At 31.4% G+C, this 23,236-nt stretch overlaps 1 protein-coding gene across 1 annotated transcript; it reads left to right on the plus strand.

The window, feature by feature from the left end:
- The first annotated feature begins 784 nt into the window (after positions 1-784).
- Positions 785-22,544, plus strand: LOC140446862 (cytoplasmic dynein 2 intermediate chain 2-like). Its single transcript, XM_072539440.1, has 10 exons — positions 785-1,352; positions 1,407-1,491; positions 4,925-5,146; positions 5,202-5,329; positions 8,999-9,111; positions 9,165-9,375; positions 10,656-10,846; positions 13,825-13,979; positions 21,982-22,187; positions 22,400-22,544. Exons 1-10 carry the CDS (start codon positions 1,294-1,296, stop codon positions 22,479-22,481), a joined length of 1,452 nt encoding a protein of 483 aa, XP_072395541.1. The 5' UTR covers positions 785-1,293; the 3' UTR covers positions 22,482-22,544.
- The last annotated feature ends 692 nt before the right edge of the window (positions 22,545-23,236 follow it).

The following is a 23,236-nucleotide window of genomic DNA, read 5'->3' on the forward strand; positions in this document are numbered from 1 at the left end:
TTCTGGAAAGTTCCAATAGCAGATATAAGCGGGGACCCGATTTACAGCTTAGGATATGACTCACATTTATCGTAACAGTATATAATATCATAAGAGAGAAAATATTGCCGGCAATATTTTCGACTGGTATGAAAGTTTGTTGCCTGGCAATTTTTGCGAATTAAATTTTGACATATAACTATCGACTGACGTCTCGTGATTTTGTCAAAATTTTATAAGCGAAAATTGCCAAAAGGTAACAAACTTGAATAAAACCAGAAGAAAATTTTGCCGATAAATAATTTTCTCTCGTATGATATTTGACAAGACTATTTCACGAGACAATGCACCACATCAACGAAACATAATCTTTATTTATTTGTTAACAATATTAAATGTACTACCTACCTTTACTAATTTAGAAACACGTTAAACTCATGTCAATAAATGAATTTTTTTTCTTCTCAAATTAGTACTAAAAGGTGATGTTAGGTAAGGAGTGGGATTCTCGAGAAATAAAGGTTCATTTTTTAATAACTTCACTGTAAATAGGTTGCAATGCACAGGTTGAGGTAAATAATGATATTACACAATTTATTATAAAACACATTACTTGATGCGGTGTAATCCGATAAAAATAAAACAATAGACTACATTATTAAAAAAAACTACATTATGCAGTCCGATATATTGGTACACACCACACTTTGATTGCTGGAGAGACAATGTGTCGAGTCGATATGAAAGCCAATGACAGCATCCTACCGTACGTCAAAATGGGTGACAGGGTTGCCAAGTGTAATTTTTGTTACAATACTTTTTTATGAATAAAAGGAGCCTTTACTGGGTATATATAATTATTTTTCATTTTAAGTTAAGTACCTATATTATTTGGTTACTAGCACTTTACTTTTAACTAATGGTTCAATCCTGCTCCATTTAAGTGACATTTATCATACTTTCACAAGTATTTCAAAAACCTGTTAAATACCTAATTCATGTCATTCCTAGCACTGACCAAACTTTTCAATGGTTAATCATATCGTATTATTTCCTGGACTGTTTACCATGTACTTTACTGAAATTAATTAATTTTATATGAAAATAACAAAAAATTAATAGAAAAATATGTACCTAGGTATTTTTTATTACATAATACATGATGATGATTATAATTACATATTACATAATATAATCGATATGTATTAAAACCGTGCAGAGGGAGCTTTAACTTATCCGCCGTTTGTTTGTATTCAAAATTGAAAGGAAGTCAATTTTAATATTGATTAAATACGACTACTGAAGCAATAAAAAATGTTTGGAATAAAACATAATGAATGTGTAGGTTTTGAATCCAGATGGAAAGTTAAAAAGTAAGTAACCATTTTAATTTATTTCACAATTAGTTGTAGCCAATTTTTTTCTAGGGTTTCGTCTAATGCTGCCACTCAAGCTACAGAATTTTCTCAGTCCGAGAAAGGAACGAGCACTGGAACAACAGATAGTATAGAGGTATCTTGTTTTAAAAAATGTTCTTATAAAAAATATACAAAATTGGTAGAGATGGTAGGTGCGTTATAGAATTTATTTTAAGGTGTAAACTGTGTTAAAAGTGTTGCCTATACTAAAAATTTGCGAGACAGTGTCGTATTCCCAATTTTACATTACAAACATTTTGAATTATAATACAGTTTTTATAGCTTTTACTACTCACGCTCATATCGAAGTAAAGTAAAGGTAGGAACTGTAAGGAATTTGTAAAGTGATATTTCAGATTTCTGTTTTAATTTCTCTACATTTAATTCATTCGAATTTTCGTTTTTTTTTTCGTATTTTCTTGGTTTATTAAAAAACTAAGCTTGATATTTTTTCTAATTCGCTACAATATTTGGCTACTCATTTTTTTTATTCTTATATTTGGTACTTTAATGCCAGATAGTTGTAAGAAAAACCAAATGTGAGATTTGGGAACCGAGAGATACTGAACACCATCAAATTTCGAAAGTTACACATCATGCAAAATCCAGATATGCTCTCCTAAAAGGAAAAATATTTGGAAGGCGAGAACCAGGAAGAAGAAAAACATCCTGTTTAAAGAACTTTAGAAGCTGGTTGAACACAGCATATGTCCACTTTTCTTTGTTGCTGCATACAAGATAAATATTGCCATGATGATCACCAACATTCGTCACGAGTAGGCACATCAAGAAGAAGAACATGCCAGCATGAGCTATCCTCGAAAGAGGCGGAGTGGATAAGCAGTTAAGTACAGAGGGTGTCTTATTATATTTCCTTAAAAAATTTGCAGCCGCTTTTCACGTCTTTCCTAAATCTACGGTCTTGAAAGGTTCTTCTTTGTCTCCAGTTTATCTTGTTATTTTGAGTATCAGCTTTGCGGTTAACTAGTACGGAATTAAATGAGTCAAGATAATTAAGAAAAGCAGAGCGCTGCGTTTCTGTAACTGAAAGTTGATGTTTTCTCCCACCTTGCCGAATTAGTTGTGCCCGGTCATGTGGATGTTCTAATTGACTATTAAGTTTTTCCTTCTTTTTTTTTTCTATTAAACTATGATCCATATCGCGCTCCATATGTGTATGGCCTGATATGAAAAACTTATGGTCAATAATTTTTAAATTTGTATAGTATTGTAAACCATTAAAACGACCTGCTGTTATAAAACTGTTTTTATTCTGGCCAGGACAGCAGTCTGAATACATTATTAGGTGTTCGACTTTAGGATCTAAATCTTTTGTTAGGTATTGATACAGGCAGGAACTTATTTCATTTTCACCCCGTTTTGCTAAAGATTCATCACATAAATAGCAGTGAGGTTTTGAGTAGTCACAGTCGTGAACTGTAAGATTAAAAGTCCACAATTGCCTTTTGTAAAACGACTCACCGCTTTGGAGGTCTGGTGTTGGCAGGCATTGCTGGAGATCAAAAGTAATAGTTTTCATTTTAGCATGATCCTTAGTCAGAAATTTATCTTCTTCTTTGCTTTTATATCTTTGATCAGCTTGTAAATGGTGTTCGTTTAACTCTTCTTTTAGTTGTATTATTTCATCTTCATTCTCGCACATATTAATTTTCATTTTTAATTTGCCACATGTACTGCATGTGTCTTTCTTAATCTTCTTTACACTGATATTCAAGCTGTAAAATATGTTTTCGTATATTTTACGATTAATAAAATTATCTGGGTATATCTTCTTGTAAGCTTCATAAATAGCAGTGAGTGTGTTGTGTGGAGGTAAATATTTCCTCGATGACTGCCTTCTTGCATAGTAAGTTTCACATAAAGGTATAGATAAAATGTGATCTCTTGCCGTTATTTTCGCAACATCTTATACCTTCTTCGCTTTTTTCGCTACTGTAACTTTTATGAATTCCTTACTAATATTATGTTTTCATAAAGTACTTGCAAACAACAGAACGAACGCCATGAACGGAAAAATGATAAAATATGGTATGCTGTCGGTATTGTTGTTTGTTTGGGTTAGAATACCTAATTCGCGTAAAACTCTTCTTTTTAACATACATGAGAGCAGCTATATATTCTAACCTACGATTGTAGCTTCCCATTTCTCAGAATTTTTTGAAAAATTGCAAACGAACTTCGTCCTTTATTTTTTCTTTGCACTTATTTCTACATAATTTCACCTCTCGCATAGTTTTTTTAAATCTCTTTTCCAGTTGTTGTAACATACGCCTTACCAAAATTTCGTTTTTCTCATTCCTTCTGTCTCATTTTCCTCGTTTCTTTGTTCGTGCGTTTTTTAACTTTCTCGCGGACTTCCTTGAATAAGTTATATTGGTCTACTGAAGTATTAATTATATCTTCTTCTAAATTAGCTCTTTTTTTCATTTTACCATATCGCTGTCCTTGGCAAAGCTATCATATTTTTCATACTGTGCAGGGACAAAATTTGGATCTGCAATACTATCATCTGATGAGAAATCTAATAGATCCTGAATTTCATCTGGAAGTGATGCAGCAACGCTACTAGAGCAGGACATCTCAGACTTATCTTTGGCATGGTGCTCTATAAGGCAACAAAAATAAAATTATTGTTATTATTATACAAAAACAAAATTAAAATTGTTATTAGCAAGCAACAAAAAAAAAGTCACTGAATGCACATTTTGTTTTTGTTCATATAATTTCTTCCATAGTTTATATTACTTGTACCTACTTTCAATATAATTATTTATTACTTACCAGAAGGAAAGTTTTTCTGCATTGGTATAATTCCTTCCAAGTGATTATCTTCTTCTTCTTCTTCTACTTCTTGGAGATCTTTCGATCTGTTCAATTCTGAAGCTGCCTAGCTTAGGTGATCTTCCAGGAGGTCTTGAACCGGGCAGGTTGTTTTCTAGGGTAATTTTTGGGAGTCTATTCTCATCCATTCGTCTTACATGATTGTACCCAAGTGATTATCAACATTTGAATATCTTTTATTGCAATTTTCTTTTTTCCGCGCTTGATTTACTCACTTGCTGAGATATTTATACACATCATTTTCACCCATTCTTGTTCCATGTTTTGGCCATCTTGCATATCGAAACCTCCGGGCTGAACCTTTCCTCTGACTATATTTAGAACACGGCACTTGTCTAGTCCAAAGTGCATACTAATATCATTTGAGAATGTTTCCACGGTTTTTAGCATCTGATCTAGGTGGTTCCGAGTGGAGCCATTAATTTTAAATCATCCATATAAAGCAGATGATTAAGCTTCGCCTCAACAGTGTAGTTATTCTGGATGCTAAAACCTGAGCCAGTAGAGTTCAGTAGCTGAGACAGAACCAAAGTGGACTCAACGAGTCCCCGGATAATTGGGATGTCTTCAGTTTCGATGTTGTTTTCACCAGGTATTTAGTTGATTTACATAGAATATAATTGTTTTATTTTTAAAATTAGTATTATTGGAGTTTACTTTTTTAGATTCAAACTGACGCGATAGAAACTCCTTCTTTAGCTGAAGATGTTGATATGATAAAGCTTGCAAATTGGCTAAGAGGCATATATCCAACGGTCAGAAAGGAAATAGACGAAGCTAACAATTCCCATGCTTTCAGAGGATATAGATTACAAAATGACACCAATGAAGCGGACTGCAAACTTTTACAAATAGTACCTATAGCAAATATTGGAAATGAGGATAGTGTATGTTTTTGGCGTTTAATGTGAAAATCTGAGTTATCCTTTTAATATTTTACAGTATTTGTCGAAGAAAATTGCCTCTGTGTCGTGGAATCAATCAGGAAAATCGTTGGCATTTACTTGTAACTATGAGCACCAATCCTGGTGCCATCATCCGGGATACGTATTCGTCTATATATTACTAAGGTAAGAATTGTAATAATGACTATACTTTTAATAAAATAAATTTTAATTTACGACACTTCTTTACAGTTCGCGACACGTTTGAAGAATTTGTATTCTTTAGTTCCCTAAACAGTATACTTACTACAAAACAACACAGAGAAGATTAGCATTATCCTTACATAAGGATCACGCGCAAAAGCGTACACTCATTGAGTAATCAAGGCTTCATCAAGATTTCTAAGTTTACATATTCTTTTAACAAATTCGTTAAATAAAGTACTAACACCACGTTATCTAAACATCGCTAAATGAATTTATAAGCAATCGCAGCAATTCTTTCATTGGTGACTTCACCGACACCGACGGATCCCAATCAATGGCGGAGTAGACTATCTGTGAATACTTACTTCAAAGGATAATCTCATCAAATAATATAGACGTTTAAGCGTCTATATTCTTTGATCTCCTGTATAAATGTTCCCGACAAACACACACACCCTATATCTATCTATCTATCTATGTCTCAATAATTTAGCTATTTATTATATGTGATTCATTGGTAAGAGCTGATTTTTAACTGTCAACTGTCAGGAAATTCCACAATTTCAGCGGCGTTATTTCATTATTTTTTTAGAATTAATTCAATTATTTTGCTAGAAATTAATTCCATCATGATCTGTACGAAATTTTGTCATTCTGTGAATTTTGTAATTATGCAAGTCTTGCGTTACTATTATGGGAATATAGGTATTTTACGTGACTTCCTGTGGTTAAAGCTTTTACCTGAATTATAGTTCATTTCAGATGTCCGTTCAGTAAAGGAAGGTGTAAAGGAATATACAATTTCCGTTTAAAAACCAGTATTTAGTAGGCTCCATAATAATAAGAATAAGGGTTGTATATAGTCTCCTAGACAATAGTTAGCTTATAATGGTTTTATTTGCAAGTGTAAAACGTACATGGGCGTGCAAATGGGTTTCACAGCATTTGTAAGTTACATATGAAGAAGAAGTATCACATTTTTTTATTTTTAGCAAATTTTATATATTATGTATATAATTAACTGGAGAATGTAATTTGCTATTTGAGTAATACAAATGTCAGTTTTTTAAGCAAAAAAAATTATTTTATCGACAGTTTCGCAACAATCAGTTTACTTTTCCAAGATTAAAAACTTTGTCAATGTGTAATAATTTTATTTTGTACATAATTGCAATAATTTTGAAAGATTTTATTAAAGTAATGGAAATAATACATATTGCTATAATAAAAATTTCATATAATAAAATAATACTAAATAGCCAAAAGATTAATTATATAAGAAGTGTCATGTTATGCATAATCTGCGTTGACTTATTCTTTATCCAGGGACGTGTCTTCAGCAGTTACGTTAATAATTAATGGTTACACCAAAATATCTAATGTGTTGTCCAAATCCCGCATTTTTTCTTCTTCTTTTATCACATGTTCTGACATTGTGTAAAGCGTGTTGTAGGAAACTGATCGATTTGCCGTGAATGATATTTGGCATTGTCCATAACGATAATCGAACATTCTGGTATAAATTTCAGCATTTGTTCAAAATATTCTTCAAACACATTGGCGTTCATGTGGTCGTGGTAGTCGCCCGTTTTTTTGGATTAAAATAGAAGCAACCTTTTTTTAAGAAAACCCTCAGAACTCCCAATGTGGGTAATTATAAGCCTTCTCCCTTTTCCCGACGGTACTTTAATACCTGTGGACAATCCCTCCAACACAGCTTGGCGGTTGCTCTTAACATTTTTGCCTTGCTATACCTTGGAAGCAGTATGGCCTTCATTTATCCATGTCTTATCTAAATAATATATTCTTCGATATTTTTCTCTGTGTTGTTTAATTTTTCAAAGATACTGCCTTCTTCAAGAACATTAATTTTCTGTTAATGTTTTCCCACGAAAAATTTAATTCGTGAATTATCTTCCACAATCGAGTTCTACTGATGCCCAGTACATCATCATCTTGCAATGCGGCATGAGTTTTTGAAATTGTTATAATTTCTTTGGTAAAATAAAAAGAAAGAACCCTTCTTCGAATTCCACTTTTAACATTTTCATCAATTTAAAGTGATCATGTCCTTGATTTTACAATAGGATTCGTGATGACCCCTTCCTCGTCCTCCTTTCTTAAATTAAAAATCGATCTCATGTGTACTTTGCGCACATTTCCACAACACTGTCTTCAGAGCACGTAGGATTATCGTGTTGTAATGCTTTGAAAACATTTAATATGATGATCTTTTTGTTGGACAAGAACGCAGTGAGTTTTAGCCATTTTGCTGGAGAAAAATCCGCCATGACGCCATTACGAAAATCTACCAACGAGTATTTGACATTTGACAAAGATTCAATATATATATATATATATATATATATACATATATATATATATATTATATATATATATATATATATATATATATATATATATATATATATATATATATATATATATATGTATATATACAAGGTGGTCCAGAATTATGTACATTAATTTCTAGAGCTCATAGTACGTCCAAAACTAAGGGTACTTCTTTATGTACACTTTTTTATAAAACTGAATAATAAGGAAGATACAACCCTTTAAAGGGGTGAATTGAAATTCTTATTTTGTGTCAATTCAAAGTGTCAATTCCAAAGCATATTTAATGAATATTAAGAAATGTAACGATTACAATAAAATACATGTATACCTTCGAGTTTAAATAAATCGAAAACGGTGATATCTATCGAAATATTACAAGAGCACCTTTTTTGCGTAGAAAAGTCTAAATAAACAATTTTTAAAATATTTTTTAAAATATGTAAAAATTAAAAAACATATGACGCAATAACCCCCACTTACCTTCCAAAACTACCCTGTATTAATATAGGATGTGATAGGTGGTGACATGAAATTAATTATCCTAATGTCTTATAATCACTCCCAAAATATAAACTCCGTATTCAAAACCGTTTGGAAGATATTTGAAAAAATAAGAATTTTAATTCGCCCCTTTAAAGGGTTGCATCTCCCTTATTATTCAGTTTTATAAAAAAGTGTACATAAAGAAGTACCCTTATTTTTGGACGTATTATGAGCTCTAGAAATTAATGTACATAATTCTGGACCACCTTGTATATATACGGTGTTTACAACATTTGGAAGTTGTCCACTTTAAATATAATTAAATAATTACATTAGAAAGTAATTAAATAATTGCTCATACACGATCACGTTGTTTAGCAAGATACAACAGTACCAAATGCACGGCAAGCCTTTGTTAAAGGATACTTTTAAGATGCCTTCATGAAACGCCACTGACAGAGGAAATAATTAACTAAGAATAAGAATAAGAATGTGCTGATCAAATTTTAATTTGCTAAAACGTATGGTGACTGTGTCTGTTATTACAGCTGGCTTACTGTAAAATACCGTATATTACAGATTAAAATGTACGGAGAGCTATAAAAAAATTGTGAACCGATATTATGTATTTTAATTTTCTTATTAGTAAACGGCATATATTATTTGCATCTCGTATAATTAATTATGTTTCATTTTTGACTTGTTTATTTAACTGTGTGAAATTATTCCCATAAAAGAATGTAATGATTAATTATAAAGTATTTACTTGAAGTAGACTTTTTGATTTAAATTTTAATTATATTTCAGTAATGGTAAACTACCAGATCAGCCTAAGAAAGTTTTAAAGACGGAGAGCTGTGTGATCTGTTTAAAATTTAATCCTAGTCGACCTAGTATTCTGGCAGGATCGACATTTTCTGGTAATAAGTTTTTTCTTATAAGTACATAAAATATTATTACACCGACATTTTAGGATCCGTCATTATTTGGAACATTCAGAATGAAGACGGAGAAGAAGTTATGACAATTAAATCGGCACATGAAGAAGTAGTTACCCACATATTATGGACAAATGATCTAACGTCAGATAAAAATCTACTTTTGGTTACTACCAGTACAGACAGTTTCCTAAAAGTGTGGAAATATGATCCTATATCTGAAAATACTTTATCTCTACGAACTAGGTAATGACTTTCTTACCTTTTAAGTTTTTCACAAGCGGCGACTGGTCAGGAACGGCTACGGGGTACCGTCATCCTTAGAAAAATAAAACTTCATTCACTTTTCTGATGAAACTTTATTCTATTAAAATATATTTGTCTAACCGAAGTAAATTAAAAACAAATACATTTGTTTCAAGCGTCCGATTTCATAACGTCCGATCATAGCCAGAATGATCGCCAACGTTCGGAACGGACAGGCACCCTAATAAGAAGAATGAATTTGGTATATAATTTGCATAGTGGTCATAATTTCCATAAAGGTTGTCATAATGAGTATAGCTTCTGTGTTTGTCCTATTATCTGCTTATTCTGGGGAACAGCAGTGTTTTTAGTTGGCCAGGTGGACAACTCCTTCGTATTTTTGCACACTTCGCAGATTGGTCTCGAAGAAATATACATTGTGTCGCTTTGTGTTTTTTGCTTGGGTTTGTACTTATGACTACGGGCCTTAGGGTCCATTCGCCAATTTATCTGATTTTGCTCATTTTACATTAATTACAACTATTTTATTTAATTATATATAATTATTACATAAACCCTTTTTCGCGCTTTTAGGTTGCCAGAGTATTTTACATAATTAGCAATGGCTTGATATCTGCGGCTTTTTGCCAACTTTTACATTCCAGTCTCGCGTTTCTGATTCTTCTTCTTTTTTTGCACTGCCTATCCATTTCGGATATTGGCGACCATCATGGCAATCTGTATTTTGTAATATTCTGCTCTGAAAGGATTTGTGGTTGTTGTGTTGAACCACGTACGTAGATTTTTAACCAGAAAATCCTTCGCCTCTCTGGTCCTCGTTTTCCTTCTACATTTCCTTGAAGAATTAATTGCAGCAACCCATATCTTTCGCTGTTCCTCACGAGGTATTCGATTTTGGCTGTTTTCATTGTTGTTAATAACTCTTTTCCTTTTTGCATTCTTAATAAAACGTCCTGGTCAGTAACATGGTCGGTATAGGATATCTTCAGGATTCGACAATAAAGCCACATTTCGAAATCCTTAATTTCCTTGCAGGTAGCGTCTGCGAGAGTCCACGACTCACCTCCGTACAACAGTATAGGAAAGATATAACATTGTAGTAATCTGATTTTTATGGGTACTGATAAATCGTGGCATTGGTTTCTAATTCCTTTTCTGAAATTTCTCTACTTCATCATCTAATTTGTATGAGGTTGTGGCACAAAATTCTATTAAACCTGTATGAATTTTCTCACATGTAATTATTATACTATTTACAGATATAAAGTTAAGCCACCGTTATTAAACAATGTGCACAGAAATAACGAATCCCCTATCAATGCTTTAAATAAAAACCCTAACGGTATAAGTTGTTTTGACTTTTCAAAACATGTACCGGACATGTTTTTGGTTGGATTAGAAGGAGGTCACATAGTTCAATGTTCGCTGCTTGGGGCAACAGAATTGAAGGGTAAGTACCGAAATAAAATCTAACAAGACGCCAATACTGCAATCACGATATGATAATTTATTCGAAACGATATTTTAATCGACTCAAGACAATCAGTTACACGGTACGAATATTATTGCACCGAATATCAGCCCAGAGCCCTAGTTAGTTTGTGGCAACTGTGAATAATGTATGTCAGTACTAAATTTTTTTGCATTTCTACCACACCAAACCTTTCATATTCGATTCTATATATTTTTTCAAGTTTAAATGTATTTTTTAAAATTTTTTTAAGTGAGCTGGAAAATTTTGAAGATAAAGATAAAGAAAAGTATTTATTTTGATGATATACACCTAATTTTAGTCGACGCGATTCGGGAAATTGTGTTTTTGGTATAAATTATGTGTTAAGAACAATATCCGGCCCACTGAAAAAAATACGTCTGAACTTAAAAAAATATATAAAATCGAATAAAAGTTTGGTGCGGTAGAAATGTAAAAAAATAATAATCGATATATGGTCTGCTTATAGGGATAAACCGCTCGCCTAAGTAGGTATCTGGACCATTCTATTATGAGGTAAAGATGTAATTTAGGAGCTTTCCAAAAAATGCATCAGCTAAGAAAAGATGAACTAATTTTTTTTAATTAATTTAGGATAAAAATGTCAATCAATTAAAAGACAACCATTTTAAATTTATTAGTATTAAACTTATGGTTGCGCTCCATCTTTAAAGAGCTATCTCAGTTCCCTTAGAAGCTATTTTGACATAAAATGAGTTCCAGAAATTGTAGTTGTTAGTTTGTGCATGTCCTGTAGAAAATACCAAAAACAAAAGACTACAACTTTGGATGAAGTACGTAAAGATGAAAACTTGTAAAAATATGAATTTCAGAATGTCAATTGGAATACCAGAGGTATCCGCATGTTAGCCAAGAATATGCATTCACTAATGTACACCAAAAAATTTACTACCAACGTCTTTGCCACTGAATGTATCTCCAAGTGCAGAGGAACCTATCTAAAACTTATTAAAACAGCTAAAAAGATGTACTATCAAAATTGCCTGGGAAGCTCTAAAAATGTTGCAAGAGAAACTTGGTCCATAATAAACGATCTTTGAAAAAAAGTAACACAGCTCAAAGATCAACTATTTTGCCACAACAAGATCCCATTCAAAACAGGTCTCGAATTAGTTCTGTATAAGACCAGTTAATAAATCTGAACTGATGCAAACAATCAGTAGTATTAAAAGCAAATCTTCCTGTAGTACTGATGGACTATCCATAAAAATTTTCTTAAATTCCCAAAAAATGTATTGGAAGTCCTGGTCTCACTAATTAATGATTCCTTTGAAGAAGGTATATTTCCAGAGTGCCTAAAGGCAGCCATTATTATTCCTCTCCATAAGGGTGATAAAAAATCGAATGTCTGCAACTATAGACCTATTGCCTTATTACCAGTCCTATCCAAAATTATTGAGAGACTTATAAAAGTCCGACTTATGTCCGTTCTCGTTGAAAACAACATTTTATCACAAAGCCAGTTCGGCTTTTTATCTAATAAATGTATCAGGGATCTGTTTTCTTTAGGTACTACATGAAGTCTATCAAGCACTAAACAATATTCTTTACACTTCCAGTGTTTTTTGCGACTATGCCAAAGCTTTTGATTGTGTAAATCACGACATTTTGATAAAAAAAAACAAAATTTCTACGGAATTCGAGGTATTTCTTTGAATTGATTCCAATCTTACTTGAGGAATAGAAAACTAGTTACAGCAAGTGATACTGACTCTAGTCACAAAAGCATTGTATGTGGAGTACCACAAGGTTCAGTATTGGGTCCTTTACTTTTCCTTATCTTTATAAATGACATTACTAACTTAAAAATAGATGGAAAAATTTTTCTTTTTGCTGATGATACCAGTATCACCTGGAGGAACTCTATTGCAACTCTTCATGCAACTATAACTCCTGATCTACTTGAAATAAAAACCTGGTTCGACTCTAATTTACTCTCTTTTAACGTGGATAAGACAGTAGCATTATCCTATAAAGGAGCTCTTTAACCTTTGCTTCTTAATAACAGCCAGATCCGTATCGTTGATTATCTAAAATTTCTTGGTATTTTTATAGACAGCAACCTTAAATGGTCCCTTCATATCGATTTGTTAAGTAAGAAACTAGCCTCAGCCTGCTATGCAATAAGATCTGTTTCAATAGAAATTAATTTAGCATCTTCCAAAATAACATATTTTTCTTTGTTCGAGTCTCATCTTCGATAAGGCCTAAGTTACTTAAAAAATCACGGGATTTTAACTCTTCCCTCTTTATATATTTTAGAAACTGTTTGCTTAATTTGTAAACACCTACATGCTTTTCCAGCAATACCTAATCAGGACTACTCCACCAGAAATTCAACCTTTGCTGTGTATTTACCGATCCTTTCCAGTGAGTTAGTAAATAAATCTATATAATATTCGACAAAAAAATTATACAACCATCTCTCTTTGCAACTTAAATCTACTTCTTTCCATAAGTTCCGTAAATTGACAAAAGCATATCTATCTGAAAGACCATATTATTCAGTGGAAGAGTTTCTTAACGAATAACTAAGAAATTACAGTACGTTTAGGTACAAGTAACTAAAGTATTTTTATATATTGGTTCCTAAGGTTTTATTATGCAATTAGCAATTTATTTAAATTTTGCAATGGATTGTATATTTTATTATCTTTTATTTTGTGATATTGACGATTTATGTAATTTTAGTAAATTTTAATTGTTATTGGTATTTTTTTAACTTTATGTAAGCTTTATTCATAAAATTAGACAATTTTCAGTGACAATAAAGCATTTTCTATTCTATTCTATTCTTTTCGGGTTCAGAGAAAAACGATAAATATGAGTGATTTAGTTTAATCATTTCAGTCTGAAAAATATTTTTAATATTCATTTTCAAAAGTTAATTAACTCATCAAATTTATATATTTTAGGAAGCACGAAAGAAGAACCTTTAAAGGATCCTTCTTTTAAATATTATGAACCACACGAAGGAGAAGTGGTTTCAGTGAATTTTTCACCTAATCGAAAAGATATGTTCATGACATACGGGACCGATGCGGAAATTAGACTATATCTAATTGGACAGGTTTTGTATTATCTGATAATTATATATATAAATATATATATATATATATATATATATATATATATATATATATATATATATATATATATATATCCACAAGGAAAATAATTCCTGCAACTGTATACCACGTATCACAAAAAAAGAGATTAAATCTTTGTAAATGGGTATATTTAAAAAAACCCTTAAAAGGGCTACATCAAATAACACGAACGTTTTCGGAACAACAGTTTCATCATCAGGTTAAAAATACAGGTTAACATGCCTGAGCCACCCCTGAGCCACCAAAATATTAGGGTAAAAACCCTTTAAAATATATAAAGTTAAAAAAGATTGTACATAATGTTATTATTATTAATTGATGTTTAATATTTAATTAAATTTTACTTCAGGTAACATATGTATACCCATGCCGTAAGTGAGTTCCAGCGTCCGGAGAGTAAACCTCTTCAAACGGACTTCAGCTGGTAACTCAGTTACGTTACTCAGGCATGTTAACCTGTATTTTTAACCTGATGATGGAATTGTTGTTCCGAAAACGTTCGTGTTATTTCATGTAGCTCTTTTAAGGGTTTTTTAAATATACCCATTTACAAAGATTTAACCTTTTATATATATATATATATATATATATATATATATATATATATATATATATATATTATTATTATCTACTTTGACTCTATTGATGTGTATAGATGTAATCTACTTCAATTAATAAATCAAGTAATTATTTCAATAATTGAACAAATCAAAACATAAATAAAATATAAATCTCAGGTCTGAATGATCCTATCAATACTTACTTTTGTGACTTCAAATATTTCTCAGTGGTTTTCTTATAGGGATAGTCAAAATAATACACATATGGATTTCAATTAGAAATTATAAAAATCGTTTATTTTATCAAAACGGAAATCGATATTCAATATTGCAAATTTTATTTATTCTCCTATCTTTATTTCATATAACAATTACAAAAAAAAAGAATCTTATTACTTTTTGTCTCCATTTTTTTTTTAAATCAATAACTTTGAACCTCTCTACTTCTGCTTTACAGAATGTTCTCGATGTTCAATTTTCTTGATATAAAAACAATTTGATTTATCAATATTATTGTATCATAAAAAAAGTCAACCACAATGATTTATAATAAACAAAACTGATTGAAATTTGATGATTTTATAATAGTGAAATATGTAGTTCCATATGCCCTGTGGTATTTAACACGAAAAACAATACATTCATATCATAACAGAAAACGACTGACCTTTGCTGATGATTATACACTATCTTCACCCACAACACGTTTCCTTACTTGCTGGTGTTTCGATCAAAGGAAAACTCGTCCACGTCCCGCAAGAATGTCTCTGCTCCTCTGCTAAATTTTGTTCTCCTTTCCTTTCACTGCTTCGTACCGTACTCGTTCCGGCTTTCTCCTGATGCAATCTTTCAAATTTTTGAATCACTTAACACAATACTGGATACTTTAGACTCAAGAATTTATATCATCTCTCGACTTGGCCTATTACTCTTTCCACGTTTTTTTTATGATGCTTGTAACTTTTCAAATACAAACGGGCATTTTCCTTTTTTAGTACACTGCACTCAAAACTGAATTTCTCCTTTCGATCGAACAAAACACACTGCTCCACTCTCCTCATTCATTCTCCGACTTCCAAATCGTTTCCCAAACAATTCATTTTCCATCCAATCAAAACCAACTTTCAATCATTTCGCATTATTTACCCAAAACTACCTCTCTCGTTAATCTAAACAAAATTTCAAATTTACGTATCTTTTTGTCTTTATGGAGTTCCAAGAAAGAAATAAAATTCCGTATCCTTATTCTACTTTCTACAACTAATCACGTTCTTATCTATTTTTGAGAATCTTAATACAAACGTAGATTTTAACTATCTGCTATGTACCGTACGGGCTAATGAGTTTCCTAGCCGCATATCTCGAAAACTTAATGGTCTCTCCTTTGTTTAATTAAAACATATTGTCTGTGATTTTAATAAATGGTTCGACGAACACTTTCTTAAACCATAAAACCTAATCGTCTCTAATTGTTTGCTTGAAATCCATTGTTCATGGGGCTAGTAAACAATTCTGCGAAAGACTCTCTTAAAATTAGCTATAATTATTTTTACAAAATTTGTAATATATAGGGCGTTAAAAATTTTATTTGCTCGTGGTTGAGAAACATGAATTTAATTTTTAATTTAAATTTTAAATAGGAATATAGTTTTTTATTTCTCATGTCAAGTAGAAATATAACAAATCCCCGCCTTTGTATTCGATAAAACTTATCCGCATCTGCAACTCATTTTTCTCGAGGCAAACCAATCTCCCTGTATATTGCCTTCTCTTAATCTATGTCTTATACCCTAGCTTACTTTACGCAGTTCCGTCTTTTATTCGTGATATTTATACATATCGCAAATATTGTAAATTCCTCTGATCTTTTCCGAGTCCATATGCCTCAACGCATAACTGTTTATCCCATCTTCATTATTTACGATGTACGGGCCTTCGAAAACAGTCATTAACTTTGCGCAAATGCCACCAGAAATATTCGATACTTGTAATGCTCTTCGTACGCTAAGTACTTTTTCACCCCTTTGGAAAGTCACTAGTCTTCGTTTTCTATTGCTATCCTGTTGGATATACTTCTTATTGCTTCGCCGCAATCTTCTCTGTACTGTTTCAATTACCTGTTGATATTCTTTTGGCGCTGGGTCTTCCCATGCCTTATCGGCATTACACCCTTACTGATGTATTCCGGGGTCTCTTTTGTTACTGTACTCGGAATGGTATTTAGATACATTTCTATTTCCGCTATTTTCCTGTCCCATCGTCGATGTTGACCATCCGTTGCAATTCGAAGAAATTTCCTGTATAAATCGCTATGAGGGATTACTGTGGGGATGCCCGATGCTGACAAAATTTGTCTCTAATCCCCGTTCTCGAAGTTGTCCATTCTTTCCCCGGAATTTTGTTGATTCTTAATTTCCTCCATTTTTCTGTCTATTTCTCGCATATCTTCTTGTCACGCGTTTTCAAATTTGGTTTCTAAGTTCTCTAGTTCGTTTCTCTGGCAATTTTGTATATCCTTCATTTTATTTTGAATTTTCATTTCCTGTTCTTTCATTTCGTTCTTCATCATTGTTAAAACATCCTTTTATTTCCTTTTCATACTTTTTTATGCGTTCCTCCATTTTCTTGTTGTTCTCTTCTATGGCTTGTTTTGTTTTCTTCTGATTTTCTTCCATTGTTCTTTTTGTTTCATCTATTTTCTTTGATGTTTCATTCATTATTTGTTTTATTTCCTGTTGATTTTTATCCATTTTCTTTGATGTTTCACTCATTGTTTGTGATTGTATTTGCAACAGTTGTAATAATTTCTCTATTCCTGATTCTTTCTGTTTTTCTGTTTCCATGATTGTTGTTTCTAAAACGTCTTCTTGTTCTGAATGTTCTTCTTGTTCCAACTGTTCTTCGTGTTTTTGTTTTCTTTACTTCTGCTTCTTGTGATCGACATATTTTTAGACTTTTATCCCCGCCAAATATGAAATTCGACTAGTATGTTGCAAAGACGAAACTTTTCTCACCCAAATGTAATAAATTGTCAATAAAATATATCAAATGTAAATATCAATCAAATAAAACAATTATGGGAAATTTGTACCTAAAGAGATCTAAAAATTTATGTCATCAAATGCAAATATCTCACTTTTAACCACGGGCCGATAAATTTTCAATTACCGGTTTTTTCCTTTTCTATCCTTCCAAATTTGCCACTAGAAATACTTTTCAAATGCCTTTACACGTTGGGGGCCATGTTATTATGATCTTCTTTGACTCTATTGATGTTTATAGATGTAATCTACTTCAATTAATTAATCAATTAATTATTTCATTAATTAAACAAATCAAAACATAAATAAAATATAAATCTCAGGGCTGAATGATCCTATCAATACTTACTTTTGTGGCTTCAAATATTTCTCAATATTTTCCTTATAGGGATGGACAAAAGAGAATCAAAATAATACATATATGGATTATACACTATCTTCACCCATAACACGCTTCCTTACATGCTGGTGTTTCGATCAAAGGAAAACTCGTCCACGTCCCCCAAGAATGTCTCTGCTCCTCTGCTAAATTTTTTTCTCCTTTCCTTTCACTGCTTCGTACCGTACTCGTTCCGGCTTTCTCCTGATGCAATCTTTCAAATTTTTGAATCACTTAACACAATACTGGATACTTTAGACTCAAGAACTTATATCATCTCTCGACTTGGCCTATTACTCGTTCCACGATTTTTTTGATGATGCTTGTAACTTTTCAAATACAAACGGGCCTTTTCCTTTTTTAGTACACTGCACTCAAAACTGAACTTCTCCTTTCGATCGAACAAAAACACTGCTCCACTCTCCTCATTCATTCTCCGACTTCCAAATCGTTTCCCAGACAATTCATTTTTCATCCAATCAAAACCAACTTTCAATCATGTCGCATTATTAACCCAAAACTACCTCTCTCGTTAATCTAAACAGATTTTCAAATTTACGTATCTTTTGTCTTTATGGAGTTCCGAGAAAGAAATAAAATTCCGTATCCTTATTCTACTTTCTACAACTAATCACGTTCTTATCTATTTTTGAGAATCTTAATACAAAGGTAAATTTTAACTATCTACTATGTACCGTACGCGCTAATGAGTTCCCTACCCACATATCTCGAAAACTTAATGGTCTCTCCTTTGTTTAATTAAAATATATTGTCCGTGGTTTTAATAAACAGTTCGACGAACACTTTCTTAAACCATCAACCCTAATCGTCTCTAATTGTTTGCTTGAAATACATTGTTCATGGGGCTAGTAAACAATTCTGCGAAACACTCACTCGTACACACTCGTGGTTGAGAAACATGAAATTATTTTTTAATATAAATTTTAAATAGGAATATAGTTTTTATTTCTCATGTCAAATAGGAATATAACAATATAGGAATAGCAGAGGTTTTATCGGTCAATAATTGGCAATTAAAAGTCGTCAACTACTTTATTGATTTATTCGAATACGTTTCGCTTTTATTTTTAAAAGCATCATCAGTTCAAAAAACAATTTGTAGGGTTTTTTTATAGATGTTATAAAAACTCTACGATAACTTAACATTAAAGATTAAAAACTAAACGAGAGAAACGAAACAAAAAAATACAAGTAAAACTGTAAGAACATTAGTTCATTTAATTTTAACCGATAGCTTCATTTGAATGTTGGTTTAAGCTCTTTCGAGGGTCAAACCACACTTTGACCCTCGAAAGAGCTTAAACTAACATTCAAATGAAGCCATCGGTTAAAATTAAATGAACTAATGTTCTTACAGTTTTCTAACGAAAAACACCTTCCCTGGTTCTGCTTATAAAAACAGTCCTGTCGATCAAAACAACGTCCTGACTCACGTTTCTATCTCCTTTTAGGATTGCCCCTATATGCTTGACTACGAATCTCTCCGGAAATAATAATCTGTTTGTACTACAAATTTTGCACCCTTTTCATCCGGAAATTCAGCTTTCAAAACTTTCACCTCAAAAGCAGGTGATTCCTTTTTCCACTTCCAAAAAACATTCTCTTCTCTCAGTCCCTTCCATTATTTTCTGTTGACCAATCAACATCCTCAACTCAATTCTCCAAACGAAAACACTTTCCAATTCCCATACTTGTGTTCAAAAATATCAGACAAAATACTTTCTACTTTGTACTAATTCCCTTAATGACTTATTTCGCGGTAACTGAAATTAATCCCTAAAAAAATACAGGTTGATTTGATATTTTAATATAACATTTTGTTTACTTAAGCTAATCAATACCTATCCTAATTTGAAAAGTCCGAAATTTACCGTAAATCTAAAATTGAAAAGTCTCTTTTCTTCACAAAACAATATAACTGCACAACACAATAAAATTAAACCGTATATCTAAATATGCTGGTAAAACTATAACATGGTTTTACAAATTTTTGTGACTTCTTTTTCTCTATTAATTATTCTTTATATACATTTTCGGATCATATCAATATATGTATATATATATATATATATATATATATATATATATATATAAATATATATATATATATATATATATATATATATATATATATATATACGAAGTAACAAGAAGTCCAGAGACCTCTCTCTGATAGTAAATTAGGTGAACCGCAAATTCAAAGCCTCTTACTAGAGACTTTTAACGACGCTAGAAGTATCCTTTTACTTCAACATGCATCTATGATTCACCTTTAAAAATTACTATCTTTTTCGCTCTTTACGTAGAGAAAGACGTTTAAATGAAAGTAAAAGATTGCATTTCATTTCAATTTCTATTGAAATGAAATGCAATCTTTTACTTTCATATATATATATATATATATATATATATATATATATATATATATATATATATATATATATATATATATATATATATATATTGTTATGATATGCAAAATCGAGAAAAATATTGGGTTGATTAAAATATTTCAAAGTTCAAAAACATTAAAATAATTCAGATAAGTAGGAAAATAACCAACAAACATTTCGAAGAAGGAAAGTTATTAAATTCTTGGATTACCTGTACTAAACAAAATGTAAGCTATACATAAATTATTTCTTTGTTATACTTGAGTGACCCGCATAATTTTAAGTGAAATCCAAAGACAATTGAACCGGGTTTTCCAAATACATTAATGCAGTGATTAAAGACAATAGAAGAGATTTTAGAAAGAGGTTTTTGTTAGTTTTTAAGAATTATAGAAAAATATTATTTGTAAATAAGTTTTAGGAAATTTTATAATTATAGGTAAAAATTTGGTTGTTATCGAAATGAAAAAATGGGGAATTGTGACGAGTTTTGATTGGCGGAGATTGAAAAAGGTGGGATAGGTATGTAGGAATGAAAGTTTAGCTAGATTTAGGAGAGAGAAAAGATAATCAGTTGGTTTTCCAAGTCTGTAAGACGAACAGTGATTGTTCTCTGGCGGTTCCCGAAATGTAGCAAGTAGGAGTGTTGAATGTTAGTGAGTTTTTGTGGAGTTAGTGTATCTGACAGAAGCTGAAGCAGCAAAATATTGTAAGTCATATTTCTCTACTTATATTCCAAGAGTCACTGTTCAGGCCAACGAGAGATTCAGTTTATCGTAAAGAGAAGATATTCCAAGAGTCATTTTTCACTCGGGCCAACGAGAGATTCAGTTTATCGAGAGGAGAAAGGCTATCATAATTTGAATGATTTGTGCTTTTGAAGGAGATCATTAAGGACGATATACTTGCAACAATCTATTGTAAGATTGCTGATTACATAGGGAGCGGTTGAGAGGAGATAATATAGTCTACAAGGAACAAGGATTTGGACCACTCATCATCAGAGAGAGATATTTTTGTTTTCTGCAGTTTTTTTCTTTTATTGATAACACAATTTTTACACTTAATTTAGAAAGGATATAAATATTTTGATTAGGAGAGTTAGAATAGTTTGGGATTTTGAGATTTCAATTAATATTGTTTGTACCATTAATTTTGATTGTTCACGTACGTAGAACAAAATTTTGAGAATCATTATATGAGATTTGTTTATTGAAAACTTTTGAGTGTGAATTATTTCATTATTTTTATTTCAAAATATAGTGTTAGATCATATGTGTTTTTTATTATTCCGGTATTCTTTGGACCTTACCTTTCACATGTAATAGCATAGATATTGAAGCACGAATTTAACCCTGAGATAAAAGAATTAAAAATTGTGATAGAGTCATAATCATATCATTTAAATAATTTTAATTAATCAAAAAATTAATTAGCTAATTATTGCTTGGCGCACCAAGACTTTAAATATCACAATAATATATATATATATATATATATATATATATATATATATATATATATATATATATATATATATATATAATAATGAAAACGTTTGTTTTTAGGAAGATCCAGCTCAACTTATTTTCCTTAAAAGTACTTTGTTGGATCTGACATTTGTGACGTACGAAGAGAAATTAATAGCTGGTTGTGGTTTGAACGGATTTATGGAACTATTTCACATGCAAAAAGCAAAAGCGATAAAAGATATAACTAAAGAACAGTTCAAGAATAAAGTCATTTCCACTTGTATGGCTATTAATGGAAATAAGTTAGTATTGTCTTTATATCAACTTTTCACAACCGATATTTATCCGGTAGATAGTGGTCATGTTAATTCGTTTATAAATATGTGTACATAGAAAATTTGGATATTTCGTAAGCAAGGGGGAAACAGATCATTTTAAGATTGGCAATTTCTTCAGCTTTTTTTACATAGTTACATAAAGTTACATATTATTTTAATTGAATTTTTATTTACAGACATAATCTAGTAGCGATTGGAACTGCTAATGGAGAACTTCAGTTGTGGAGCGTACCATGGAATTCCCTTTTAAATAAATAAGAAATATTTTTTCTATCTTTTCTTTTTGTATTCTTATATTAAAAATAAATGTATCAATATTCATTTTTTATTAACTGTATAGCGAAAAAACAATTGGATTAAAAACCGATTTAATTAAGAATTCAAAGAGGTATATAAAATGAGAAAAATAAATCCATTATAAAGTCGATCATACCATTTATGATCAAAGGAAAACTGCACAACTAATCTCCATAAAAATTATGAGTCTCAGCATTATTAACGGAGCAGTTAAGTAGAGGATCGTGACAATGTGTGCAGTTTATTTGATATTGAGAGAGAGGTATAAACCCAAAAATGGTTTTAAAAATTTTTAATTTGTATTTTAAATAGTTCAATAGACTAATTAGACAGATTAGGGTAGACGGGTAGACAGATTATAGATCATGGGTCGGCAACTTGTGGTCAGTGGCGGATCCACGGGAGGGGTCACGGGGGTAATGAACCTCTCCAAACAAAATTAAATATCAATCACTTCATCCTAAAAAAAATAATTTGAAACCCATAAACCCTATAAGCGGGAAGTCAAGAGTTCAAATGATTTAAACTCATTTATTCTAGCGGTGAGTGTAGAATTATGTAGAAGCCTTTTTACATTGCTCTTTAAAAAAATCAACAATTCTGAATACAGTAATACCTCGACTAACGCTACCCCGACTTCTGCGAATTCAGAGTTACGCGATTTTCAAATTTTGTCAATTCGTCATTTGAGTGCCAGGGATTCGTTCGATTATCGA

This window comes from Diabrotica undecimpunctata, chromosome 7, assembly GCF_040954645.1.
Source record: "Diabrotica undecimpunctata isolate CICGRU chromosome 7, icDiaUnde3, whole genome shotgun sequence".
Classification (NCBI taxonomy): domain Eukaryota; kingdom Metazoa; phylum Arthropoda; class Insecta; order Coleoptera; family Chrysomelidae; genus Diabrotica; species Diabrotica undecimpunctata.